The 24,911-nt window shown below is 43.5% G+C and overlaps 1 protein-coding gene across 3 annotated transcripts; it reads right to left on the bottom strand.

Moving 5' to 3' along the window:
* Nucleotides 1-591: 591 nt before the first annotated feature.
* Nucleotides 592-23,215, bottom strand: LOC111850449 (protein CBFA2T1-like). Of its 3 annotated transcripts, none has more exons than XM_023824348.2 (11): nucleotides 22,756-23,215; nucleotides 12,305-12,442; nucleotides 11,897-12,171; nucleotides 11,165-11,254; nucleotides 8,472-8,653; nucleotides 7,191-7,399; nucleotides 6,051-6,136; nucleotides 4,773-4,968; nucleotides 4,379-4,447; nucleotides 3,870-4,060; nucleotides 592-3,171 (listed from the first exon to the last, which is right to left on the bottom strand). In XM_023824348.2, exons 2-11 carry the CDS (start codon nucleotides 12,417-12,419, stop codon nucleotides 2,914-2,916), a joined length of 1,671 nt encoding a protein of 556 aa, XP_023680116.1. In that variant the 5' UTR covers nucleotides 12,420-12,442; nucleotides 22,756-23,215; the 3' UTR covers nucleotides 592-2,913. The 3 variants fall into 3 exon arrangements, with proteins under 3 accessions (XP_023680116.1, XP_023680114.1, XP_023680115.1); XM_023824346.2 differs by having other exon boundaries at nucleotides 12,299-12,442; nucleotides 22,756-23,214; XM_023824347.2 differs by lacking the exon at nucleotides 22,756-23,215 and adding an exon at nucleotides 12,626-14,427 and having other exon boundaries at nucleotides 12,299-12,442.
* Between the last annotated feature and the right edge of the window lie 1,696 nt (nucleotides 23,216-24,911).

Here is a 24,911-nt window from a genome sequence, read left to right on the forward strand (position 1 = left end):
TCACTTTTGCCATTCATGTCTATTGGGCTTTTAAATTTCAGATATCCGCAATTATATTTCAGATATCCAGAATGTTCATTCTGGATATCTGCAATTGAATTCTTACTAGGAAAACAATCCAGTTGTTACTGGTCATAATTTTAATTTCAGATATCAGAAAGGATACCACCATTTTAGGTATCCATAATGTAATTTTGTAATGTAAATTTTGACTAGTAACAATTGGATTGTAGATATCTGATTAGGAAGAATACAATTTTGACTAGGAGAAAAGCTATTTGAATATCTAAAATGTAATTACGGGTAGAAGTGTGACAATTAAATGTTATAATGGCTTGCCATACACACCTTTATTTTATACGTGCATATACCACTATGACTGGTGATGTACAGATCGTACATATGGCTCGTTTGTGTTGTGAGAAAATTACAGGATTAACAGTATTAGTACATGTAGGGCATGATTAGAGTTGTGGATAGTACAGTTACAATGCATCATCTTAAGGAAGAGCTTGCAGAATAAACTGATAATTGAAATTGTCATAAAAAACAAAATAACTAACAAAATAATACAATTAGGACCACAGTGGCTTGTATAGAGATCAGCATACGTTTAATACAATGTACGAAGTACAGCGACACCTGAATGCAACTTTCAAGACTGAAAATTGTACAGAACATACATTACAGTCTAAATATAGAAAAGAACAAACACATTTGTGACACAGTGGTCTCAAAATGTCTGACGTGTGCTCACAAAGCATACAGCTTATAATTATCATCTGGTACATGTCAATTAAGTATTGCACGATATTTTCATTGAGTGAAAGGTTTACAGGATGGTTATTACTTAAAGAAATTGCCTAGAATCTATCATCATTTTCCTGCTTTTACTGGAAAATTTGACCAGTAAATTTTCCCCATGGCATATTGTTTGTATGTTTATTGTTCATCAATGTTTACTTCATTTAGAAAATGAATCATGAATCTTTATTACACACACTTTACTAAGAGGTACCCCTCTCCTAACCAAAAAAAGTAAGGGGAATTTTGTCATGCAAACGCAGGAGGTTATCTCACACTATTTTAAAATGCATTTGACCAACAAATTAAAATTTTCACTGGGTCTGTACAAATAACCAGCATAAAGGAACCTGTTCTTTAACCTTTATTTTTATTAGGTTTGTGAGGTTTGCATTGTTACTGAGAAGCGGTATGGATTTGGTTTTCCTGTTCTCTTGTGCCCATTTGGTTTAATTAGATCATCCTATGTGCTTTGACAAGTGCTATTAAATCATATCAGAGGTAGAGTAAAACATTTTGCCATTAAAGACTTTGGAGTTTAAACAGGACAGGTAGAGATGGCTACACGTTATTAATATTCTTTCCCTGTGTGTAGCTGAAGTAAGATCATTCCCCCCATGTCTAGACTGTTATTGAAAACATTTTATGACAATATTTGAATCTGATCCCTTCGAGACATGAAGAACCTGGAAGAGAAGATCTCGCTGGTAAGACTGATCAAAGCTTCTACAAGGCCACACACACGTTGTAGCACCAGGGTTTGCACAGATGACCAATGAAGCTCTGGCGTGTATAAACAGCCTGTAATTGCCTTCTTTTGTGCTATGCTGCTCAGAGAATCACCCTTACTTTCTCATATTATGCAGCTTGACTTTGTCCTTACAGGAAAGAGCTCATGTTTGTATTATACATGGACATACTTTGTGTTGTGCATTGATCTTGAGAGTAGACATGGATACATTTTGACTTAAAATTCAGATTCTGTCTGTTCTTTCTTTGGCTGACCTCTCCATTTTCGCTCTTTCATAATACTGCCGACATCGACACCTCTGTTCTGTTGTGGTTGGGCCCCTGTTTGAAACTCTACCATCAGTTTTATCACATCTTCTGAAAAGCATCAAGGCTTGGTTCAACATAATGTATAAGCAGACTGAAGAAGCAGCTTTGAGGGGTTTTCTTCTTTTCAAAAGACCACCGACATCTCCCACACATATGGAAAAGCAGCTGTAAGTCTTAAATAACAAACGTAGGGGGTGTAGATAAGCTACAAATACATAGAATCATTTACCACTGGATATTATACACAGCATAACTGCATGACAGTACTACAATGCTAAATTGGTAAGTAAAGATGGGATGCAGGTGAAGAAAAGGAACACGGTCACTCATGAATTGGTTGTATGTTTCTAAATTGATTCTTTTTCTTCTGAAATCTCTGACCATTAGTTTATTTTGCAGAATTGGCAATATTGTGGTATCATAGTATAAAATGGCTGCCATATTTAATACGTGTGTCGCATGAGGACCCCATGATAGTCAACATTCTCAAAATGAGGCATTTGTGCTCTTAAATTCCTTTCTCTCTTCTTCCTGTTCAAAACCAGCCATCCATTCATTATTTTTAAAATGGGTTTTTAATCGTTTCTTACTAGCTAGGAGAGCTTTTCTTATCTACTGTAAATAAAGGTTGAGTATTAAGCCAAGGAAATGGAGAAGGACCATTGGAGGACAAATGTGTTGTTGTGCAGCTTCCTGCACATTTGTTTACAAGAATGGGAACCATAGTAAACAGCAACAATACTTGTATTGATAGAAACTGAGTAGTGCAACAATAATAAACACAAAATAGCAACTTTTTAAAATCAAAAGTCAATATGACTCATTACTAGGGGAGGAAAATTAAGGTTCGCAAAATACAAATCCAGACCAAAATTTTGTTTCAACCAACCATTTGAGTGCTCTGTGAATGTGACGCTTCATACTCATCTGACTGGTTGATTTGCACTTTCTGAACCTGAACTTTCTACCTTTGCTCAGTACTGGCCTTCTCCTTACTTGCACTACTCCAAAAAACAGGCTTTACAGAGGGCAGGGGGGGCAGGGGACATGCTAGTGTGGTGAGGTGTCAGTGGTCGGGGGCGTGTCAGGGCCAGATGTGGCCACAGTTGGAAGGTCCTCCTGGGGGCTGGTTTTGTCGGAGGAGCCAGCAGCAGGCCGTTGGTCACCCTGCGGGAGGGCTGCTGGGGTCTGAACACACACCTGGTGGTGCTTCTCCCAGTCTTTGTGCTGGCAGAAGGAGCCACAGTATCTTGCCGTGCTACAGCCGCTGCATGTCTCGCTGGCCTTCCGCCCACAGTTCCAGCAGCTCTGTGGAGGGGGCAGCAGAGAGACACTTGTAAATGCATGTGAACTAAAACCGAGAGAAAATGTATTCTTTATATAAAAGGATTCACATCAGAAGTACATGTTCAAAATGGCAGGTACAGGGATATAGTGTGTTCTGCAGCTGGAACATGGTAACTAAAAGTTTCAGCCTTTCATCGTTTTAAATAGAAATTATATATGTTTTCTTATTTAAAAAGTTATTTAAAAAATTTTTAATAAAAAAATTTATTCAGATTATGATTATTATTAGGTGACCATGCACACAACATTTCTCAGGAATCCTCATTCTGGGTCACCAGTGCCATATTCTCAGTGGCAGGCAGCCATAATTACTGATTTTTAAAAATATTATTATATCGTTATCTTGTAATATGTTTTTACTGGAACCTGCCTTCTTTTTATGCACTGTTCACAAACTTCTGTGCAATTGTCACAAAGCATCATTGATCCAATCAGGCTTGGACTGGCTATCTGGCATACCCCCACCCCCACCCCCCCGCCAATTGGCAAAATTCATCATGAGATCTGCCCCAGATGATCAAAATGTATCATGGGTATTTATGCATGGTGAGTCTGTCTGGGTAAAAGTCCAGGCCAATTGATAATCCCAGTCCAGCCCTGAATGCAGTCACTCCGTGAGACGACGCCCCCGGTTCTGACACGGTGCGGGGGCACCTGACCTCGGTGGAGTCCTCCTGCTGATTGATGACGGAGAGCAGGTCGTCGGTGGCCCGGCGCCTGGCTTCAGCCACGGTGCGCTCCATGCGGGCCCGCTCGGTGCGGATCATCTCCTGGGCCTTGCGCTCCGCCTCCGACACAGCGCTCTGCAGCTCCAGCATGGCCTGCTTCTTCACCTCGTTCACGGCCTCCTCTGCGGGGCCGTTTCCACACCGGTGTCACGTCAGTTCATGCCAGACTCACAATATAAATATTTATGTGAAAATATGTGGGCATTTTTTGCATTTCTTACAGTGCCTGAGGATATTCCAAGGAACACTGATGTTCAAAAAATTCCGAAAACAGGATTTTAATTTGCATTGCATGATGTAATGGATTGAAAATTGAAGTAAAATTATATATGAAATTACACATTAAATGTAATATTGATATAATATTTCAACCAATTAGTGGCATCACCTGCTTTATATGTGTAGAAACCCTGAAGGGTACAAATGCTTGGATCTCTCACCTGCTTTTTTCCAGATCTCCTCAGGCATACTGTCTGGTATATGTCTTTGGGGCAACTGTCTGTGAGTCTCTAAGAAGTGAAAAACAAGGAATTAAAATCTCACTGGCACACAGACACTGCACTCATGCAGCACGTCGACCCGCAACGCTGAAGATAACTGGCTCCTTCGCAACTGCATCCTTCTTACGTCCCTCACTCTTAAGCTGCTTTAGACAAAAAGGGTCTGTCAAATAAATGTAAACTGTATAACTTAAAAAACGTATTGGTATCATGCAGTATATGGTCAACAGAAAGGGCTCCTATGATGCTTGAAGAAGAGGGAAACTGAGGGTTTCCTATATTGGACTGTATTTAATGGCTATGATGCATTAAAATCCCAGACATTTTGCAGTACCGGGTGAGGTGGTGTTCTGGTCCCCTGATGTCACCCCTGTCGATTGACCGCTAGCACTGCTCTTCTTGGGGTCCTCCATGTCACTGCAGCGCCGGACCCAGTAGCTGAGCACCTCGCGGTCTGCCTCCTGGCAGCGTCGAAGCACAGTGAGGGAGTACCTGGTCCGCTCCACCATGTCCCTGATGCAGTTCAGCAGCTGCAACGGGCCACAAGCTCATTAACACAGGCAATTTTTTCTGGGGTGCAATTGTATCCCTTACTGGTCAGAACAAAATGCCATTTGAATATCCATCCTATACCTGATTGTAGGACTGTTGCGGTGAAGGAATTTCCCATGCGGTGCTTTAAGATGACTCAATACCATGATATTTGTAATATTTCAACATGGACACCAGTCCAAATGTGCACTTGGTTGGGCTCTGTCATCTTGTAGCCACTGCAGAAAAGCCCAGAATGACCTATGCTCACTACCTTAGTGGAACGTGATACTACGGAAAAACTTGCTAACGTGGGGAAACATGCCAACAGAATCAATCTTGCTAACTTAGCGGAACGCGATATCGTAAAGAATGTTGCTAATTTAGTGGAGCGTGATTACATAACAAAGCTTGCTAACTTAGTGGAATGCTAACTTAGTGGAATGCTAACTCAGTGGAATGCTAACGTAGTGGATACTACAAAGAAGATGACTATTTTAGTGAAGCATGATACAATGAAACTTTCTAACTGAAGCCTGTGAGACACCATAGGCAAGATTAAGTAAGTTTACTGGCACTGTAGCAGAGCATGCTAACATAATGAGGCTCGCTGATTCGATCGAACTTAGTGAGTGGAACACGCTACTGTAACAAGAATATGCAAGGTCAGTTGACATACTGTCATGTGGGAATTGATTTAAATGGGAAGAAAAACCACCATAAAGCTATTTTCCACTGCATGGTGATATAAGTGATGTCATTCACTGCATATTTAATGTTACTTTCAGTACATATTTATACGAAACCTGAACCTTAACACTTCCACGTCCTCCTGTTCTTACAGACACCTCATGGTGATTCAAACCCTTGCCAGCTACACCAACATGCACAGGAACCAACAGCGTACCAGGCAGAAATAATTATCTGTAAGTCTGTGGGAATTCTTCAATTAAGTAATGAATGAATAGCTCGTCTTCAGGATCCGTGTGGAGTTTGCACTCCCTGGGCAGGTGCACACATATTGTGGTTCACGCGGACACCGCAAGGGACTTCGTAATGAAAATGGAGCTACGTTTCTTACATGGTCAAGGTGCCTCCACTCCTCCGCCCACTCCCTGTCAGTGAGCCGGTGATCGATGGCCCCCTCCTGACGTCCCCCGACCATCCCTGTCACCGAGAAGGCAGAAACGGTACAGCTGCAGCAAATAAGCTCATTATAATCCCCGCGCCAGGTCTGTGTGCTGCGACAACCCCCCAGGCTCCATTCCTCAATGCTTACATGCCCAGACTGTCTGCACTGGGCCAGCAGAACCCAATTACAAAGGGGGGGGGGGGACTCATGGCTGCACATTTTTTGCTTGCTTTCTTCTTCTCTCAAACAAGATGCAGACCGGCTGTGGTTGCAGTTTCTCTAGCATGGCTCTAGGAACAAGTGAACCTCAGCCCAGGCCATTTGGAAAACACCTGCATTCATACGTTACATCATGACAACTGTCTGTCATACTCACAGATCTATTAATTGCAGTACACATTCTGACAGCATGATATTTATAAATCTATCCATCTTCTAACGGCTTAAGCTGCTCAGGGTGGCAGGGATATTTACAGCACTGTGCAAAAGTCTTAGGCAGTCAAAGGAGATGTTTAAAGCTATTTATCTAAGCAGTAAGTGTATATGTGCGCAAAACAAAAAACACGATTTAACATTAGAACCTACAAAAATTAGGAGCGACACAACAAAAACTAACAAGAATTTCCTCCATTCTCCAAAAATTTACTGATAACTTGTTGGATGGCTAGATAAAGGCTGCTTCAGTTCCCAAACCTCTCCTCAGGGCCACCCAGCCATTCCATGTATTTGTTACACTTCACATCCAGCTCAATTAATTATTCAATTGAATTAGTTTAAGAAAGTCAGTGAGGTATTAGTGGGGTACCGGTCAAAACACACGTGTTTATAGGATGGTGTTGTGAAGAGTGGGTGACTTAAGGGACTAAGCTGACACACTTAGACAGACATCATATCATAGTTTTACACCAACATGAAGATCATTTGAGCATCATCTTCTTAGGCTGCTTAAGACTTTTGCACAGCACTGTATATATGAGTTGTTTTATTTGGCATAGTTCTGATGATTATATATTATTTAAAGGTGTTTCCGTTATGTTGCCTGATTGCAAGGGGTCACACTGGCCTTCCCTTGACCCCCGGCCTGCTTACTGGATGGCCTGGCTCGTTCCCTGAGCTCCCGGCAGCTGGCCGGCCTATGGGAACTCCTCTGCTGATGAGTGACAGCTGTGCTGTCCAAACAGGCTTGCTGAGGAGGAGGCGTGGGGTGTGGCATGCCATTTGGCTGGTAGGGGCTAATTGTGCACCGCCTCTTTCCAGGGGGGCCCAGGGACTCCCGATTAGGACCATTCTCTTTGGTTCTGTGGATGAGAAAAAGGATCAATGTATCAGACGCCCCCTGATTACACTCTATGGCCAGGGCAGCACACGTAGACCTACTGTACCAATGTATCAGACCCCCCTGAATACACTCTATGGCCAGGGCAACACACATAGACCTACCAATGTATCAGACACCCCCTGATTACACTCTATGGCCAGGGCAGCACACGTAGACCTACCAATGTATCAGACCCCCCTGATTACACTCTATGGCCAGGGCAACACACGTAGACCTACCAATGTATTAGGCGCCCCCTGATTACACTCTATGGCCAGGGTAGCACACGTAGACCTACCAATGTATCAGACGCCCCTGATTATACTCTTTGGCCAGGGCAGCACACGTAGACCTACCAATGTATCAGACCCCCCTGATTACACTCTATGGCCAGGGCAACACACGTAGACCTACCAATGTATTAGGCACCTCCCCTGATTATACACTATGGCCAGGGTAGAACACGTAGACCTACCAATGTATCAGACGCCCCTGATTACACTCTATGGCCAGGGCAGCACACGTAGACCTACCAATGTATCAGACGCCCCCTGATTACACTCTATGGCCAGGGCAGCACACGTAGACCTACCAATGTATCAGACGCCCCCTGATTACACTCTATGGCCAGGGCAGCACACGTAGACCTACCAATGTATCAGACGCCCCCTGATTACACTCTATGGCCAAGACAGCACACGTAGACCTACCAATGTATCAGACGCCCCATGATTACACTCTATGGCCAGGGCAGCACACGTGAATCTCTTACATCTTGCCTGTTCTTTTCACCATTTAACTAAAATCTGTTAATCCTGAGTTCTGTTTTGTTACAGTGTTTTTGACAATGTTTCTTCTTTTAATACTTTTCATTTTTTCCTTTAGAGACTCCCTTGGTTAATTTACAATTTTATGTAATAAAATGCATGCATAATATGTGCAGTAAATGTGAGGGTAACAATATGTTGAAACGATGTATTTTAACAGTGAGTCACGCAGCAGACAAGAACACAGAGGCATCACAGAGCCTGAAAACGGCGATGTGGCTTCACCTTTCTGGGAGCCTCTTCTTGCTGTTCCGACTGACGCCACATATCAGCTCAGAAGAGTCCATGGGTGAAGCAGTTCTGCTGTCAAGCAGCACGTGATCATGCTGGGCCAGATACTGGGCTGGATTCTGCTTGGCCACCCTGGCACAGTGAAGCAGCTCGTGCTGCAGCAGAGGAAGATTAGCCTGCAGAGGGAGCCGGAGACACGTCAGACTCCCACTGCTACCGCTGACATGTTACATTGTAGATATGAGCTTATCATTCATGGTCCACTTTAAATGTATATGGACAATGATTTAACAATTTATATCAGCCTCCATCATAAGAACTGTTTCATCATTCTTCTACATGCACACATGGATGGGTAGATAGATAGATAGATAGACAGATAGATAGATAGATAGATAGATAGATAGATAGATAGACTTCATTAATGCAGCAACATCAAGCATATATACATTTGCATTATACATTTACATAAGCACAATATTTGGTCTTTTATATAGTCTATTTGTTTCTAAACCCATTATTAGACCATAATTGAAACTGCAGACAAAATTATTTGAATTTCAGAGCCGAGCCTAAATAAGGTGGAGGTGGGGTAATGAGGTCGTTGCCATCTTGTCAACAGATGCCCGAATTGCTCGTTTAAGTGTTTACTCACCGGTTTTACCCCGCTCACGGCGCAATTAAAAGCACACCATTAACAAACACACGCCATCTGTCTTGCGGTGCGCGTGCGGCTTCCCTGAAACACGAGTGCGGCACGGGGAGAACTTTAACCCCGGTGTGCTTTGTGCTGGCTGGGTTTTCATTAAGCACAAGACACAGCCGAGCTGGACCAGGATGGAGCTGTAGCTTGAGCAGCCGCTAACGTCGCTGCGCGTTTGCGCTGATGTCGCCAGTGTACATCCGGGCAAATACACTTAGCCCATATTCATAATATCGTTCAGCTTTAATTATTTTAAATATAAAAGATTTTAAAGATAAGAGAAATGCACAGTTTAGCAACATACCACCTTAAAATGAGACTTTTACAAATACTGCAAGGCAGTGCAGGCTTCAGGCTGCACCCCACAACCCTCACCCAGATAAACTGCTAGGAGTTGGATGGATGGATGGATGGATGGATGAATGGATGGATAGATAATGCAGTGGTTCACAATCCTGTCCTTCGGCCTCCTCCCCTGGTCCACATTTATGTTCTCATCCAACATCTGCCTGTCTAGATCAATCAAGGGCGCCATTCAGCTCACTGAGACTCAGACTCAGTTCACTGAGACTCAGACTCAGCTCACTGAGATTCAGACTCCAGGTCAGTTCCTGAGGAATGATGAGATATAAGCTATAGTGTGGCTCTGCAGGTTGCGGTAGCCTCACAAAACCAAGAGCATACGGGCCTGGCTGAGCTCTGCGGCACCGTGAGCGCGCAGCATTCTGTTGTAAAACACTCCCGGGGAAAGACAGAAACGGCACTAAAAGTTGGGAGTGATCTTTAATTCCGACCCCGCTGAGGCCCTGAGAAAAACGGCCATATGGTGGAGAAGATGGGAGAGAGAGGAGCCGGCGAGCATTCCTGTTTGCTCCGCTGGCTCCTTCAGCTGCCAGCCTGACCCTAATGGGAGCCATATTTGCTGCTGAAGGCAGCCTGGAACTTTCTACAGCAATAAGAGAGAGGTGCTCACCTTAGCGCGTCTACTCACACAAGGGCGGAGACCTAACTAACACAAAGAGCATGTTTACCTCTCGGCACGACACGGTTTCGTTTAAATTCCTAACCTTGATGGGAAAGCGTATTACTTTAACGCTGAAGCAGCCATTACGCAATGCTTCGGTGAGTGGACGGGGACGTGTGACATCAGGAATATACTGAGTAACTTTGGGGATGACACAGTAAGAGGCACATCATTGTTGTACTTGCTTCTCTTCGAATGAGGCAGAACTCTAACATCTGTGACGTATTATTTTAATAAGACACATCTGCTGTCTCTTTATGGGAAAGACAATTAGCCTGGCTAGCTACGGGAAGAGCAACAGAGATGTTTTTGGGTTGGGTAGGGAAGCAGTATTTATGTGTGCAGCGAAAATATACATATATTATAGCTACATCCCGTATTCTGGACAACAGTAAGACAATTACAAGTTACAATAGCACAGCCACGTTAGTGACGTCAGTGTTACTCTTGATTAGACAGGTGCCAACATATTAGAAAAGACTGTATCTCTTCCAAATAGGTCCATTATCATTATTACAATGTATTTAATAAGGCAGGTATGGCTGACAATGTGTTTATTTGAATACTGACCATTAATACTGTATGATGGCAACTGATTAAGTCCATTACAAATATGGCATTCGTGTGGTATTAAATTGCATAACAGAAAGTTGTCAGTTTAATTACTAACAATAAATTATGCCGTTAGTTAACTGGAGTAATTAACTGTGGTAATACATTAACATAAATCTATTAATCATCTGTATTACTACAGTCTTTAGTGAGTTTAATTAAGCTTACATAAACCACATATCAATGTTTATACTAATAAAATTGCACAAGTATTTTGGAAAACAAGGAAAAAGTATTTATTTGCCTTGTTAAAATGTATTGCAGTGTATTTCTTGTAAGTAAATAAAAGAAATATTCACATCTGCACAGCACTCAGTTCATTTTAAAAAGCAGTGGATTCTGGGATACCTTCAGAAACGGCACAACAAATGGTCGCAGGGGGAAGTTTGTGGCCTCTTGCAGTTTGGAATGAAATTCCTCTATGGTTAAAGTAGAGTTCTGAAAAAGAGTAAGAGCGAGACTGAGATTAAATATGTACAACACTGGGTAAGGTGATCACTGGGCCAAAGAACCACCGTTCACACTGGAATTTCTATTAACAAGTGAACACCAGCCTACAACAGATTATGACCAATATCTGTGACCAGACATTTCACCAAGGAAACAATAATCCTTCTGGAATCTCACAAATCCTTACATGAATCCAAACAATGTTTAAATCACAAGTCACGTCCTTTTATCACCTTCAGTTCATTTCTCAGATTAAAACATTCAGAAACCTTCAAAGAAATATACATGCAAGCGGGTCGGCAAATCTAATACATTAAATAAATCATTAGCTATACAACTAAAATCTGCAGCCGCATCCTGGATTCCATCTCATGCTCTTACATCTGTTCATCTAGATTGCACTGGCTTCTTGTGATAGTCAGACAGCCTCCTAAGCTTTGATTTGGCTCTGCCCATGTAGATTACTTACTTTAACAAGGAGAACTAACGAGTAAAAAGTAAATGAGATGGAAGAGAGATAAAAACTGAGGCAGGACTTACCCAAAGTCGACGTTAAATGACAATCCCACAATTAGCTAGCAAGGGGATGCTCATGTGCATAAACGTGTCGGTGTACCGGCTCACACTCACCACGAGGCCCAGCACCAACGTGCGGACCTTCTCGCCGATCTCTGGGGAGATGTCACTGCCGAACTGCTGCAGCGTTATCAGGAAGCGCTTCAGTTTGCTGAGCTGCCGAGCGCCGCACACCAACGGGAGCTGCAGGCTGCCCGACGCGGACGACGAAGACGAGGAAGGGGAGGACGAGGAGGAGGATGAGGAAGAGGAAGGACGAGTGGTGAAGCCGCCCAGCGGAGAGGGGACTCCGTTCGACGTGGTGGGGGAGTGGCCGTTGCCATCGGTTACTGTGGAGAATCGTAAAAGTGCTACTTAGCTAACGAGTTCATTTTCGGTATGCTAACGTTATTTATAACGGGAAGGAAACTGGTGAGTTTTACAGCTGGTTTACATTGCCTCACGAGCTTTTCTTACGCTCACGTGATGGGGGCGTTAATGAGCTGGTCCTGGGAGCCGCTTGTGCTGTCGGAGGTGGTGGCATTGTGGGCGGAGTCACCCTGGGCTGAGTCTTCACATCGGCAGGTGAGTCTGGCATGATGAAGGGCTTCTCAGCACAACCTGGAGAGACCGGCAGAGATATCAACCGTTTAACATTAGTTACCTGCACTCACCTGGTTTCCGCACAGCCAGACGGAAGTTTCTCAGACAGCCAAACCCCCGGCACTCGTGGTGGCCAAAACTGTCACGCCACATCCTCATCTGGCCAGGACACGTGTCATGCGGCGCTCTCCAAAGACACACCTGACTTCAAGTCGGGCGCAGTGTTCAAGACGAGAGTCTAACAAGTCCCTGAACTCAAAGAGCGATCTTGGGGTGAGGCGGCACCGTGATGAGCCCAGGAGTGAGGCGGCACCGTGATGAGCCCAGGAGTGAGGCGGCACCGTGATGAGGCCAGGAGTGAGGCGGCACCGTGGTGAGGCCAGGAGTGAGGCGGCACCGTGGTGAGCCCAGGAGTGAGGCGGCACCGTGATGAGGCCAGGAGTGAGGCGGCACCGTGGTGAGCCCAGGAGTGAGGCGGCACCGTGATGAGGCCAGGACAGTGTGGGGCTCATTAGCCAAGCCGCCACACCATCCCTGCGTACAACCCCTGCAGAACGCGCAGATGCTGCCCTCCTCCTGAAAACGACGGGTTGCCGGTCCCCCCCACCCCAGCACAGGAGTGGTTGTAAACAACTCCATATCTCAGAGAGCTATGCCGTCAATACACGACTGTTCGGGGACGCACTGTAACGAGTCCCCAAACGATCGTGGAGCCGGCATGCTGAGGTCTGGCCACTGGCAGGAGAGGATTTCTGTCTCAGTGCAGATTTCTTTAGCAAACCACTTCTACACCGATGCTACTGCTCCCCCACTGCACATCAGACTTTATATTACATGAGGCTGTATGTGGTACCTGAAAGAGATGAAAAGAGACTGTCTGCTGTTTGCATTTTCAGCTGAACTCTAACCAAGTGAAGTGATGTTCAGAATGTCTTAAATAACAATACAGACAAATGCCAAGAAAGGGCCACCTTCTTACTAAGAAAAAATGTTTTTTGAAGAACGAGGGGTGTCTGCTGAAACGAATCCAAATACCACCAAAGTGGTTGTGTGGCGACATACAGTAATAAAACTTTGAAGGAGTGCTTATCAGGATAGTTAGGGCATGAGCTTTAGCAAAAAATAAGGTGCAAATCGGTGCATTTTGACAAATAATGTGATAAAACACAAGAGCAGTTAATGTATCTGAAAATTCTCACTCAGAAGCTCATTTGACTCCCCTTCCTTTGGCTTTGGTAGGGGGGGTACATTAGCATACATTTAGGTTACAGATCAGCTTGTTACAGATTTCAGCTGTTCCGCTCAAAGGTCTCCTCTCCCCCACATTGCACACCATGCGGGGGGGGGGGTGTGTGACAGTGAGTGCCAGAAAGCAAAACCTTGTGTGCTTCAAGGAGGAAGGAAAAAGTTTCCATAAAATAATGCTCCTAAAATGTTGTATAAACGTTTTAATTTGCAAAAAAATATCCAAGAGGATTTTTCACAGGGCCAATTATTCCCAGATGGAAAGCAAAGGAATGTCTCCTAGTCTCCGTATTCCAAATATGCACTACATCTGTGGAAGACTGGAAAGTCACTGAAAAGGGACACATCATTGACATTTTATGGTGGACAGACATGCTGCTTCCAGTTCCCATAGCTTATTTCTGATCCTCTTTCTTATCCAGAATCTTGAAAAGAATATTCAATACGTCCGATTGGACTAACTGGGGTCTGAGATGTCCCACAGTTTTTCCAAAGCTTTGCCTCACTGTTCCATAGTTTCTGTGATCAGACCTTACCAAACTGGCAAAAATATATAGCTAAAAATTAAATCACTGTAAAGGTTAGCAGTTGAAGTACCTTATTACAGAAAAGTTAAGCTCATCTCAGTTTGTGTTCCTCACTAGTAGATCATACAGTATGTCACCAACTCTGGTCCTGGAGAGCTACTGTCCTGTACCTGGCTTCTCATGAGCCATGAGCCGTACCTGTTAGACCTGATCAGCTGCACAAAACCTGAACCTAGAAGATGCTGAACCCCCCCCCCCCCCCCCGCCCCCAGGTCCACTGGGTGACCTGAACTACTGGCTGATGTCAGATGCGCGTCACAGACCCAGAAAGAAGGAGAGCAGGAGAGGACGAGTGCACCTACAATTTGCCATTAAAATTCCAGGGAAGGTAGAGGAACCTGCTCTTTTGTCATGAAAGTTCCCATTAACATATTCATTAAGGCGCGCTAATATGCGGCGGAATCCTCGGCACCAGATGGAGCAGCAGGCAGTCCGCATCCCGACCCCCTGGCTTGTCAGGAAGATGTAATTAATGTCACTTCCTCTCCCAGTCCCATTGTATTTCCTCTGCTTCTCTCCCCCCGTCCCCCACAGAATTTGCCGGGCCCGGCACGTGGGCTGTGCGTGTCTCTGGGCCCCGTGAGCACCGGATGGGTCCCCAGACGAGGCCGTGAGCCCCGGACCGGGACAGCCTCCCCACTGCCAGGTGGCACGCAGTCTTCCGTCTCGTCGGGAGAGCAAGGTCTCGACGACTCATCAGCCTGGGGGTCTCAGAGGGGCCTCCAGCTGCTCCGGCTAACAAGCCGCACTGCTTAATATTACACCTCTGCTGAAAACATGTCATTACGCTGTGGCACCGCCTGCTGAAGCGAGCCGAGGATGTAAACCAAAGCAGGACACAGTGACGGAGAGAAAACGCCATACTGCCATTGATATCAGCTGGATGGTATCATGCTTCCCTGTGGGATGAAAAAAATTTATCCAATCTAATCTAATTTAGTCCAGTCCCCCTTGGAAGTCAAATGTCAGCACGTTTGAGGACCACAGTCAAAGAGGGAACGGTTGCACTCACTTCTGAAATTTGGCCGATCAGTCTGTTGGCACGATACCCCCTCCCTCTTTGGCTGTTTACCGACAGTATGTAACATGTAATGAAGAATGAAAGTATGTATTGTCAGGTTAGGACACCAATACGTATGCCATGTGTGTGGGTGTTTGGGGACCATTTTTCAGGTCCCCAAAAAGATCTGTGAATGCAATCGAAAAACTAAAAATGCCAAATGTCTGGTATTTTGTTTGGTTACTTATGGTTAAGGTTAGGCCTGGGAAGGGGTTAAGGTTGTCGTGTTGGGATTAGAGTTCCTCCATTAGAAATGAATGGAGAGTCCCCACAGATACAATTACAAAACTGTGTGTATATGTGTGTGTGTAAAGGAAGTACAAAATTACAATGCACGACATTTAATCAATTTTCTAACCTCTCCCCCACCCCAGTCAGGGACGTAGGATCCCCGGTGTTTAATTTGGCTTAATTCATCCCCCCAATAAACAGACCTTTTTACTTAAATTATTAAGTTGAGTCCCCCCCATTTTAAACTCTCTCATACGCCGTTGCTAGGCTACAGTGTAGGGCCACGGCAAAAGAGGGAACGGTTACACGTCTGAAATTTGGCCGATCCATCTGTTGGCGCAATATCCCCCCTCCCCCGGAACGGCGAATTTTACTCCCGCCCCCACCCAGGTTATTCCCCTGAGGTTCGGGAACAGTTAATTCTTATGGAAATTAGGCTGGGTAATGCCCATCTCATTTAAAGCAGCTGTGGTTGTGCAACCTCAGTGACGATATTTGTCATTCCCGGCGCTCCTGCCGGTGACGCCTCGCCGCCGTCGGTAGCTGGAGGCTCCGCGGCACTTTGACCGAAGCCGCCGTGCCGCACGTCTCTGTCGGGGTGGAGAACCAGAGGCGGGTGTCGGACACAGCTGCTCGCGGCGCGGGATTTCAACGTGACGGAATGAAGCCGACAAATTTAAACCGAAACACCTGCGCGGTGCTTTCACTATCGTTTTACTCTTTTTCACCACAAAAATGTTTACCCACCTGGCCCGATACTTTTACACAGGCAAAAGATAACGGGCATGCTCTCATTTAATGTCGCGAGTTTACGCAGCTTGCCCTGTTTTAGAGGGATTTATGCGTGTGTGTGTGTGTGTGTCACCTCCCTGCCTGCTTCTGGAGGAAGCAGAGGCTTGATATCCCACACGGGGCCATTAGGCTGACACCGCGGGCAGGCGAGGGGCAGACGCGGGCACAGATGGAGAGCCGGCGCTCGGCGCTGCCCTCGGAGCAGAGACGCGAAGGGTGACGGGGACGAGCTCGCACGCAAAGACGCGCCCATCTGCCCCCCGGGCTGGAAACTGTGACGGGGGGTTTTATAGATATCCTCAGCAACACAAGCCCCCCCATCCCAGCTGACTGGTACGTTTCACAGTGCGGAAAGCGCAGAAAGGATGAAAAGGAGGACATAAAGGAGAAAAAGAAGAAAGCTCACAGTTTAACGGAAGGGAGAGACTCAAAACGGGATGGAAGATTAGTCTAAAAAAAGTATGGGACACAGCATGACAGAATATAACAGAGAATGAAGATGTAAAAAAAAAAATCGTTTCCAGAAACGCACTTCCTGTGTATATGTATTCAGTGCTGAAAAAGGAACATTCACCATCTGTTTACCATTTCCCAGAGCAGCGGATAACACACAGGAGGAAGTGTCGCTTTCGGGACAGGCTCGGTTCCTTTGTTGGCAGCTTATTCACATCAAATTAAGTCCCCCCATAAACTCTAATTTAATGGGGGGATTTTTTTTCACTTACGGTATCACTGCAGGCTATGGGCTATGTAATAATTTCAGGGATTTCAATGCAGAATCAATTTCATCAACATAGTTGTAGCAAAGTGCAGCTTAAATACACATGAATGCGGTTAAGATAACTGCTTTAAAATGAACTAAGTATTTTAAGCATAAAATTAAAAACGGAATGTTTTGATCGTGTTTGGGCGAATCACAAAATATGAAAACAAGACATCAGATTATATACAAAAACAGGCAAAGTGTGACTTTGAAGGCCCTTTTCCCATGGCCACTTCTCTCACTTCCATGGAAATAAAGCAGCAATCTGTGGCCTATAAGCTTCCTTCTCCTCTCCTGCAACCCAGCAGCCTTACTCTGTTTGTTCGCCCTCTTTGTGAGAAGATACCATCTGATCACCCTTATCCTCACTGTCACTGGTGGGTCTACAAGAGACACATGTTCCTGTTCACTAAACATGGACGCACCATTGCATTAATAACTGCATATGTCTGATAGCCCAGGAACAACCACCGGAGCATTTGTCTACATCAAGAGAAGAATGTCCCACTGGCTTTCACTAGTCTGCCGCCTTGACATCGCCTACGTACTGTCCCCTTGAAAAGAAAGGGTTATGTCGTTTCCATGTTCTTTCTACAGTGTGCTCCAAGAAATGTGAGTTGACTGGTGTTTTTTGAGTAGGCATGGGCAGATACCAGTGCTTCGTGGTGTAGAGTGATTTGGAAACGCAGCCTACCATTTTCTTCCCATTTCCATGCTCTCTGGACCACAAAGGCCCTGATTTTTCACACAGCTGGAAGCGATTATACAATTCCAGAAAAAGGACTCATCCCTCATTCAGAGTGTCAAATGGAAAGTCAAAATATTTACTCACATCTCTTAACCGAGCCAAAAGCCACAGCTTCACCGCCGGTCGTTAAAAGCGAATGCTAAATGAAAGCATATTAGAAACGCAAAAGAGTAACGCGAAGGGGGCGGGACCCTGACCCTAGAGTAACTACTCCAGCCCAGAAAACTGGTTTGTAGGTGGGAATGGGAACAGTCCAGCTCTCAAGTCAGCCTACTGAAAAAAACCATCGACAGTAAGCTGCAGTCAGTCCCCAGTCTCAAGGTCAGAGCATCCTTAACAGCTGCGGAAATACGCCACTTTTTTTAACAAGAATGATACATGAATATAGCTTCTTAAAACATATCTGCCATTTGATTCATGGTGACTATTACAGTCATTCATGCCATTGACACCAGGAGCATAAGTACCAGGGTTGGGAGGGATGTGCACCCAATATTTCATCTAGCTTCATTCATCCCCCCAATAAATCAACCTATGTATTTAAATTATGAAGTGGACTCTCCCATAATTTAAGCTCTCTCTTACGCTGTTGGCTCACACTAAATGGTGAGGAATTATTTTTCTGCTGTTATCAACAAACACTGCTGGCTGTCTAGAAGCAAATGTAGAAATTTTGGTCAATCGAGGATCTGAAGCAGGACTGAAGATGGAAGCAAGTCAGTGAATCACCATGGATGTCACTGAAGTTACAAACTCTCAGGCAGATAGGTACCCAAACTCTTATTGGCCTCTCAAGTGGTGTATGTCTATATCAGTAGTAGGCCTACTGTACAATAATTCATTTTGCTCTGACCTACCTTGGGGAGCACACTAATCTGCAATTGTTTCCATGACGACATGGACCTCATTCTCATTGCGACGTCTGCAGAACAGTCACGCATCTTGTAAGCGTACACAAGCATGCGCCAAGTGCAAGATGTTTGACAAAAAAACAGCAGACAGACCTTGTTCCTCATTGACAGCTTAAGGAAATCCTTCCTAGCCCGTTTGTTTACATAGACATTTGTTGTTATGGGATCTAACTCAAGGGATCGTTTAATGTATTTGCAGGCTTGCTGTACATTAAGTTTCACATAATACAAGAGGTTACTAGTTCATGGACCTTTATAGTGTTGTGTAGATCCTATACATGCAACAACATAGAAAATGATCAAGTATTATTCCACGATTTGTTTTTTTTTTTTTGGTGCACTTATGCAATAAGTTGTGTACACTGTTGTTTACTGTCTTAACTGTTTTCAGATTGTGCTGTGCTAATAAGACAAAAACTATCTGCAATGAGATCCATCACCCATCCATCCATCTTCTAAATGCTAATCCCAGTCTGGGTTTCAGTATGAGATACATTCATTATCAAACAGGAAAATGATCAAGTTTGAGTCATGTTATGTATTTAATATCACTGTAAAGATGTAAATGCCAGCTTCAGTAAGACATACATGTTCACCATGTTTTTATTCACAAAACTGGACAAAAGGTGATATTTGCGTAGCTATTTTTTACATTTAGCTTGTCTCATACCTTGGCTATTTTCCTCCATCTTCAAGATATTACATTTTTCAAGGAGTAAATCCATCCAACTCAACTTCTAACTCCTTATCCTGGTCAAGGATATTTGGAATCTATTCCACACTGCCGAGGTTGGAGTTAAGCTAACCCTAAGCCTAACCCTAAGCCTAACCCTAAGCCTAACCCTAACCTGGAACATTCACACACAGTCATACTCTGTGGTCAATTTAGAGATATCAGCTAGCCTAAATTCGTGTCTTTGAATCAGGGGGTGGGGGGGGGGGGGGGGGGACCAAAGTCCTTGGAGGAAACATGGAGAGAACGTGCAAACTCCACATATGCAGAGTAGAGGTGAGACTCAAACCCCTTGCAGGGTGCTTGCAGGTGTAAGTCAGCAGTGTTACCTACTGAGTCATGCTGCTACTCTCTAAAAGTAAATGTCAGTATAACTGAAAACTTCCAAAAGCAAATAACAGTGGGCGACAGTAAATATGTCTTTGTACGGTCATTATCATGCTGTTGGTGACATCAAAGTCATGAAAACGGGGATGTCATATATGGGTGATGATTTAGGAGCAGAAATACCCCCCCCCCCCAAACTTCTGACACAGATGTAATTTACTTAACAATGCACATCACTCTTTGACATCTTTTCTGTGGAGTGAAAACATTGCTGACACATGATGCAAGTGCGAGGAAAGCATGAGGAAGTGGTATTCTGGCAGGGTATGGAATATATAAACCAAGCAGTCGATTTACGCAAAGTTGGAAGATAGAGATATCCTGCCCTCTGAATGGTATGGTTTTGGCAGACATACCTGTAAGTGAAATACTCATTAATCATAATGGGGAGTAATGATGGTCTCAGTCAGAAGACCTTGCGTTATTATAAATGTAACTGAACAGAACCCTATACTCTGAGGCAGAAGAAAGAAACCAATGGACAAGTAGGGCAATGAGGCATTACATATATGACTATATTATAACACATTCTTAGGCATGGGGGCTCAGGACTGTGTGGTCATGTGACAGCCCACTGCTTTCTGGCAAGACTCACTGCAGCCACAACTGGTGATTCCTGAAAACAGATGCAGTGCTGATGTATCCATAAATAACTGCCCAAACCTCTAAAAGATCCACAACACCTCCCCCCCCCCCCCAAAAAAAACTCTGAAACACCAAGAAATGATCCAAAATTTCCACAGAATGACCAGAAACTGCCACAGAATCTGATTTAATCAATACAGTTACAGTACATTGTAAGTATAACTCCAGATGTGCCGTCTAACAAAGGTCTGGTTGTCTGTGCTCAATTACTGATTATGTGGCAGTATTTTTGTAGCAAACGCATAACAATCTAATTTAAAATGACTAAATAAGGTTATATTTCCCTTTCAATGACACAGTCAAAAGCTGCGGAGGAACAAGATTCATTCCTACAGGGTAGCTGAGTTCACCACAGCTGAAAAGCACCCAATGAACAAGACTGGAAAGACCCTAGAAGCAGCCATCCAATCAGGTTTGGGGTCCTGGTTCATGAAACACCCACCTGGCTGAAGCTGATTGGAAAATGAAGCCTGTATAGTTGCAGGATCTTGAGCGAGAGGCCTGCCATTGGTACATGTTGACAGCAACAAGGTTACCTCTGAGACATATGACTTGATTTCATTAACAGCCGTTCACCATTATTCCAGGAACAATCTAACCTACGGCAAAACTAATTTACAGATGACAATCAACTATAAATATCGTTATCTCCATCAGTTATTTAGTTGACTAGTTTACTGCAGCACAGTCAAATAACTCAGGGTGTTAAAAGCAAAACATTTGACTTGCATTTGTCAGTAAATGATAAACATTAACTTTATACTCCAAAAGTTCACAGAAATGTTTATCCCACACACAACTGGAAGTGGAAGAACTGGCTTCATTCTCGTAAGGTTTTTTTTTTCATTTTGGTCAGGCAAATCTCCAATTTATTCAATTATATCATGTAGCTATTAAATTGTGATTATTATGATTATCGACCTCACCAGACCATTCACCAGCTGGATACGGTTACAATAACAAATTACATGGTCTTGAAAGGCTAATCAAACTAATCAAAATGAGAATTATACCAATACAGGAGTCACACATTAAATCCTCAGCAGTTAGACTATTTAGATCAGTTAGATAGACCGGTCGGGAATAAAAGTCATCATTTCGATGTTAGTTAAAATGTGCGTAAATTTATGATGGACATAATATTAATAAACAATAATTACAATAAAGACTACTATGGTTAGATTGCCCAAGTTTGGGTCAGTTGTTGTTGGGGGACTTAGCCAATGAGAAATGTCTTGACTGGCCGGCCAACATCTGTATTGTACTTGGCTGAAAAGCATTCAGCGTTGCCAACCAAGAATGTTTCCCACGAGGGGAGTTAAAGGAAAATATTCCCCTAGCTCAATCCCTTCTCTTGTTTTTCAGAGCTCATATGAAAAATTAATGCGCAGACATCAATAATGACCCCCAATGGGTCCCTTCTCTTTCTACAATGGAAGGGAGAAAACAAAATAGGAGATAAATCGGATAGGCACCATTGTAATGAAATTATTTTGACATAGACATTACCGGGGTTTTTAGAAAAAAATGGTGAAAAAGTTATCATCAAAAAGAAAGCAGAGAATTCAAAGTTAAAAATAAACTATGGATTTAGGATGAGTAGGCTACTGTCTTTTCTCCCTATTCGCGTGAAAGACACTTACGCTTTAATTGCATCATTGAAATCTCCGATTCTATTTGCAATCAATAGGACGTCCTACTTCTCATTCTAAAACAAAAAAATTCTACGTAATTCCAAGAATATTAAAATAATGTTATTCTTAAATGTTGCTGCAGTGTTTAAAAGTTTAGAGGGTAGAGACGGTGTTTTCATACAAACTAGGGCGATGATTTTTAAGTCGTCGTAGACAGAAACGCTGCAGGTTCGCTTTGTAACAGGGAGCCGCTTAATGTGTTTCTGTGACAAAATATCTAGGCATAAACATCACACGCAAATACGCGAAGAACCTAAAAGTATCATTTAAATCGAGTTTTCTAAATAGTATCTGCCACTTCGCGGAAATTCGAAAACATATTTTCTATAAGTCTACATATAGATCAGACTTGTAACCTCCATAACTGTACATAAAATCACAGCTATCGGACTTCAGACATTATTTACAAAAAAGGGTACATATACATTGCCAAATAGCATAGGCTATATATACACATTGCATAGAAAACGCAGATGGAATGTTTTAGAAAAATTCCCTTTCAATAATGATAAAAATTCTAATTACACACACTTACCCAGAAGACTGTTAGTAATTCCCAAGGATCCGTATTCAGTTATGTCCGTTGATAATCTCCATTATTTGATTACGGCCGGAGTTTTTGTAGTTTTTTTACAGTCTAGACAAATCCGAGCCTCCAGGACGGCGAGTACAATGTATCTCATAGACCGTACCGGAGAAGAGAAGAAAACTTGCGGAATAACAGAGGCATGCGTGTATTCGGGGAATATTGTATATGTATTATATAACTCCCGTCTTTCTCCCTGCGAGATTTCATAAATGTTTTTAAATGCGCAAAAGTATTTCTCGCAGAAAAATTATTTTGATCGCAATACAGTATTATTATAATACTGACGAGCATCCAGAATTTAATTTCTAGGAAGGCGAGAGCCGTCCCGGCGCCAGCAGGGCGAACTCCGTCAGGTATCCCACTCGATGGGCGTGTCGGCCGGTGGGCGGAGTCGCTGGTGGCTGCTGCTCGCCGTCTATTTACGCGACAAAGCGCACGAAATGCTGCAGATGGAAATTAGCCTGAGTGACCCGTGATAAAAGGGCCTGCATTGCACATTACATTTTTTTTTCTTCTAGAAAAAACCCGGTTCTTGTTCTTCGCATCACCTAGACGTCAAATGGCATCACCTAGTTGTTACGACACACCTACTAAAATTGTTATATTCTGATTGTATTAACGTATTGGCCTAATGCCAAAAATCTTATCACTGTATTATATTCGCAATTAAGTTATGAGCCTACCCATTCACCCACCAATCTTCCATTCCTCTTAAACCGAAGGCTTATTACTTATTAGTAATAAAACTTATTCTCGATTACATGTACAATTTCTATTTATGTAACTACAGATGTTTTCGTTTTGATTGCTATTTCATAGTAATATTCCCTTTATCAGTTTACTATACCCCGATTACGACATTTAACGCGTTTCATTACTATGAGGGATTTTATGTAACGCGGCGGCACGTGGTGCGGCGCTCTCGATCCAAGTCGGCGACTAGGTCACATGCCCTCAGCTCAAGCGATTGTGCAGCAGCCAGCGCGCAGGGAGGGAAAAGACAGCTTTTCCAACGTGCTACTTTGTACAGTTTCACCAGACAGATGGAGGGCTGCACGTTAAATGAACCAAAAAAGCTGAAACTCGTTTAAGTGAAAGTATTCTCATTCTGAGTTACAGACTGAAAAACTGTTATTAGCATCACTGAAAGGCTTATAGTCTTATAATATTAAATTTTTATATTAGAAGGGTTAAATTGTAAACCAATGTGATGTGCCGTATTTAATATGCAGTTCTTGCTTTAGAATATAGCCTACCTTTCTTAAATCCAGAGGGGGGAACAAAACTTATTTGTTGTCTGAACGTATAGGCCTACACAGTTTCGGATTGAAATAACTTCTTTTATGCAGTTTTTCATTATTAGCCTGAACTACCAGGTTACTAGATGTGTAATTTTATTACAACAAAAAACATCTTAGCATTGTGTGCAACTGCATCAGATACTACACATTCACACTACCAAGGTTTCATAGGCATGCAGTAACCATTGTTAATGTTGACGTGCGTGTCGGAACTGCTTTCCCGAATGAAGCCACCGTCATTCGTCGTCAGTCGACCTGAATATCTGTATTCTTGGCCTTAAAAAAACGATATGAAGTCAGACAGGCTGGGAACTTTGAAGGTCACAGCATTTGGCTATATCGCCTCGCCTCATTCATCGAGAGAAGCCCGAACTTCCTAAATCATTTACCAGATGGCATGGCGCGCCAGTTTAAACACCTGATATGAAGCCATCTGTCATGTGATATCTATGACTGATAATGGCCTGACAGCACATGCAATGGCTTGGATCCAGAAGTCAGTCCCGTTCTCCCCTGATAGGACTGGCATCCCTCCAGTGGACCGTGGAACAGGTGGAGGCAGAGAGAATATGAATAACTGACCATGTGCTACAACAGCTCGCAGCTTCACTTGAATGCTAATGACGAGGTAACTGTTTCAGTCCTCTGCTTGGAAATAAAAAAGGCAAATAAGAGATACATATACGTAAAGACCCGCATAATGGGAAATGTAATATTTAAAATCAGTGCACTTAAATGAAAGGAAAACGTTATATGCGTAAAGCTTGCCAGAGGAATCGGAAGATGAAATATTATGACACA

The sequence above is a fragment of the Paramormyrops kingsleyae genome, chromosome 9 (genome assembly GCF_048594095.1).
Source record: "Paramormyrops kingsleyae isolate MSU_618 chromosome 9, PKINGS_0.4, whole genome shotgun sequence".
In the NCBI taxonomy this organism is placed as follows: Eukaryota; Metazoa; Chordata; class Actinopteri; order Osteoglossiformes; family Mormyridae; genus Paramormyrops; species Paramormyrops kingsleyae.

Bases quoted from the DNA above. Each gene is read 5' to 3' on its own strand.
- LOC111850449 (XM_023824346.2), bottom strand. From the start codon at position 12,419: ATGCCAGACTCACCTGCCGATGTGAAGACTCAGCCCAGGGTGACTCCG. The intron at 4,448-4,772 runs GTACTGCAAAAT...TTCACTTCTTAG, and splicing joins CCAGAACACCACCTCACCCG to AGACTCACAGACAGTTGCCC. The intron at 4,061-4,378 runs GTGAGAGATCCA...ACGGCCCCGCAG, and splicing joins GGAGATCTGGAAAAAAGCAG to AGGAGGCCGTGAACGAGGTG.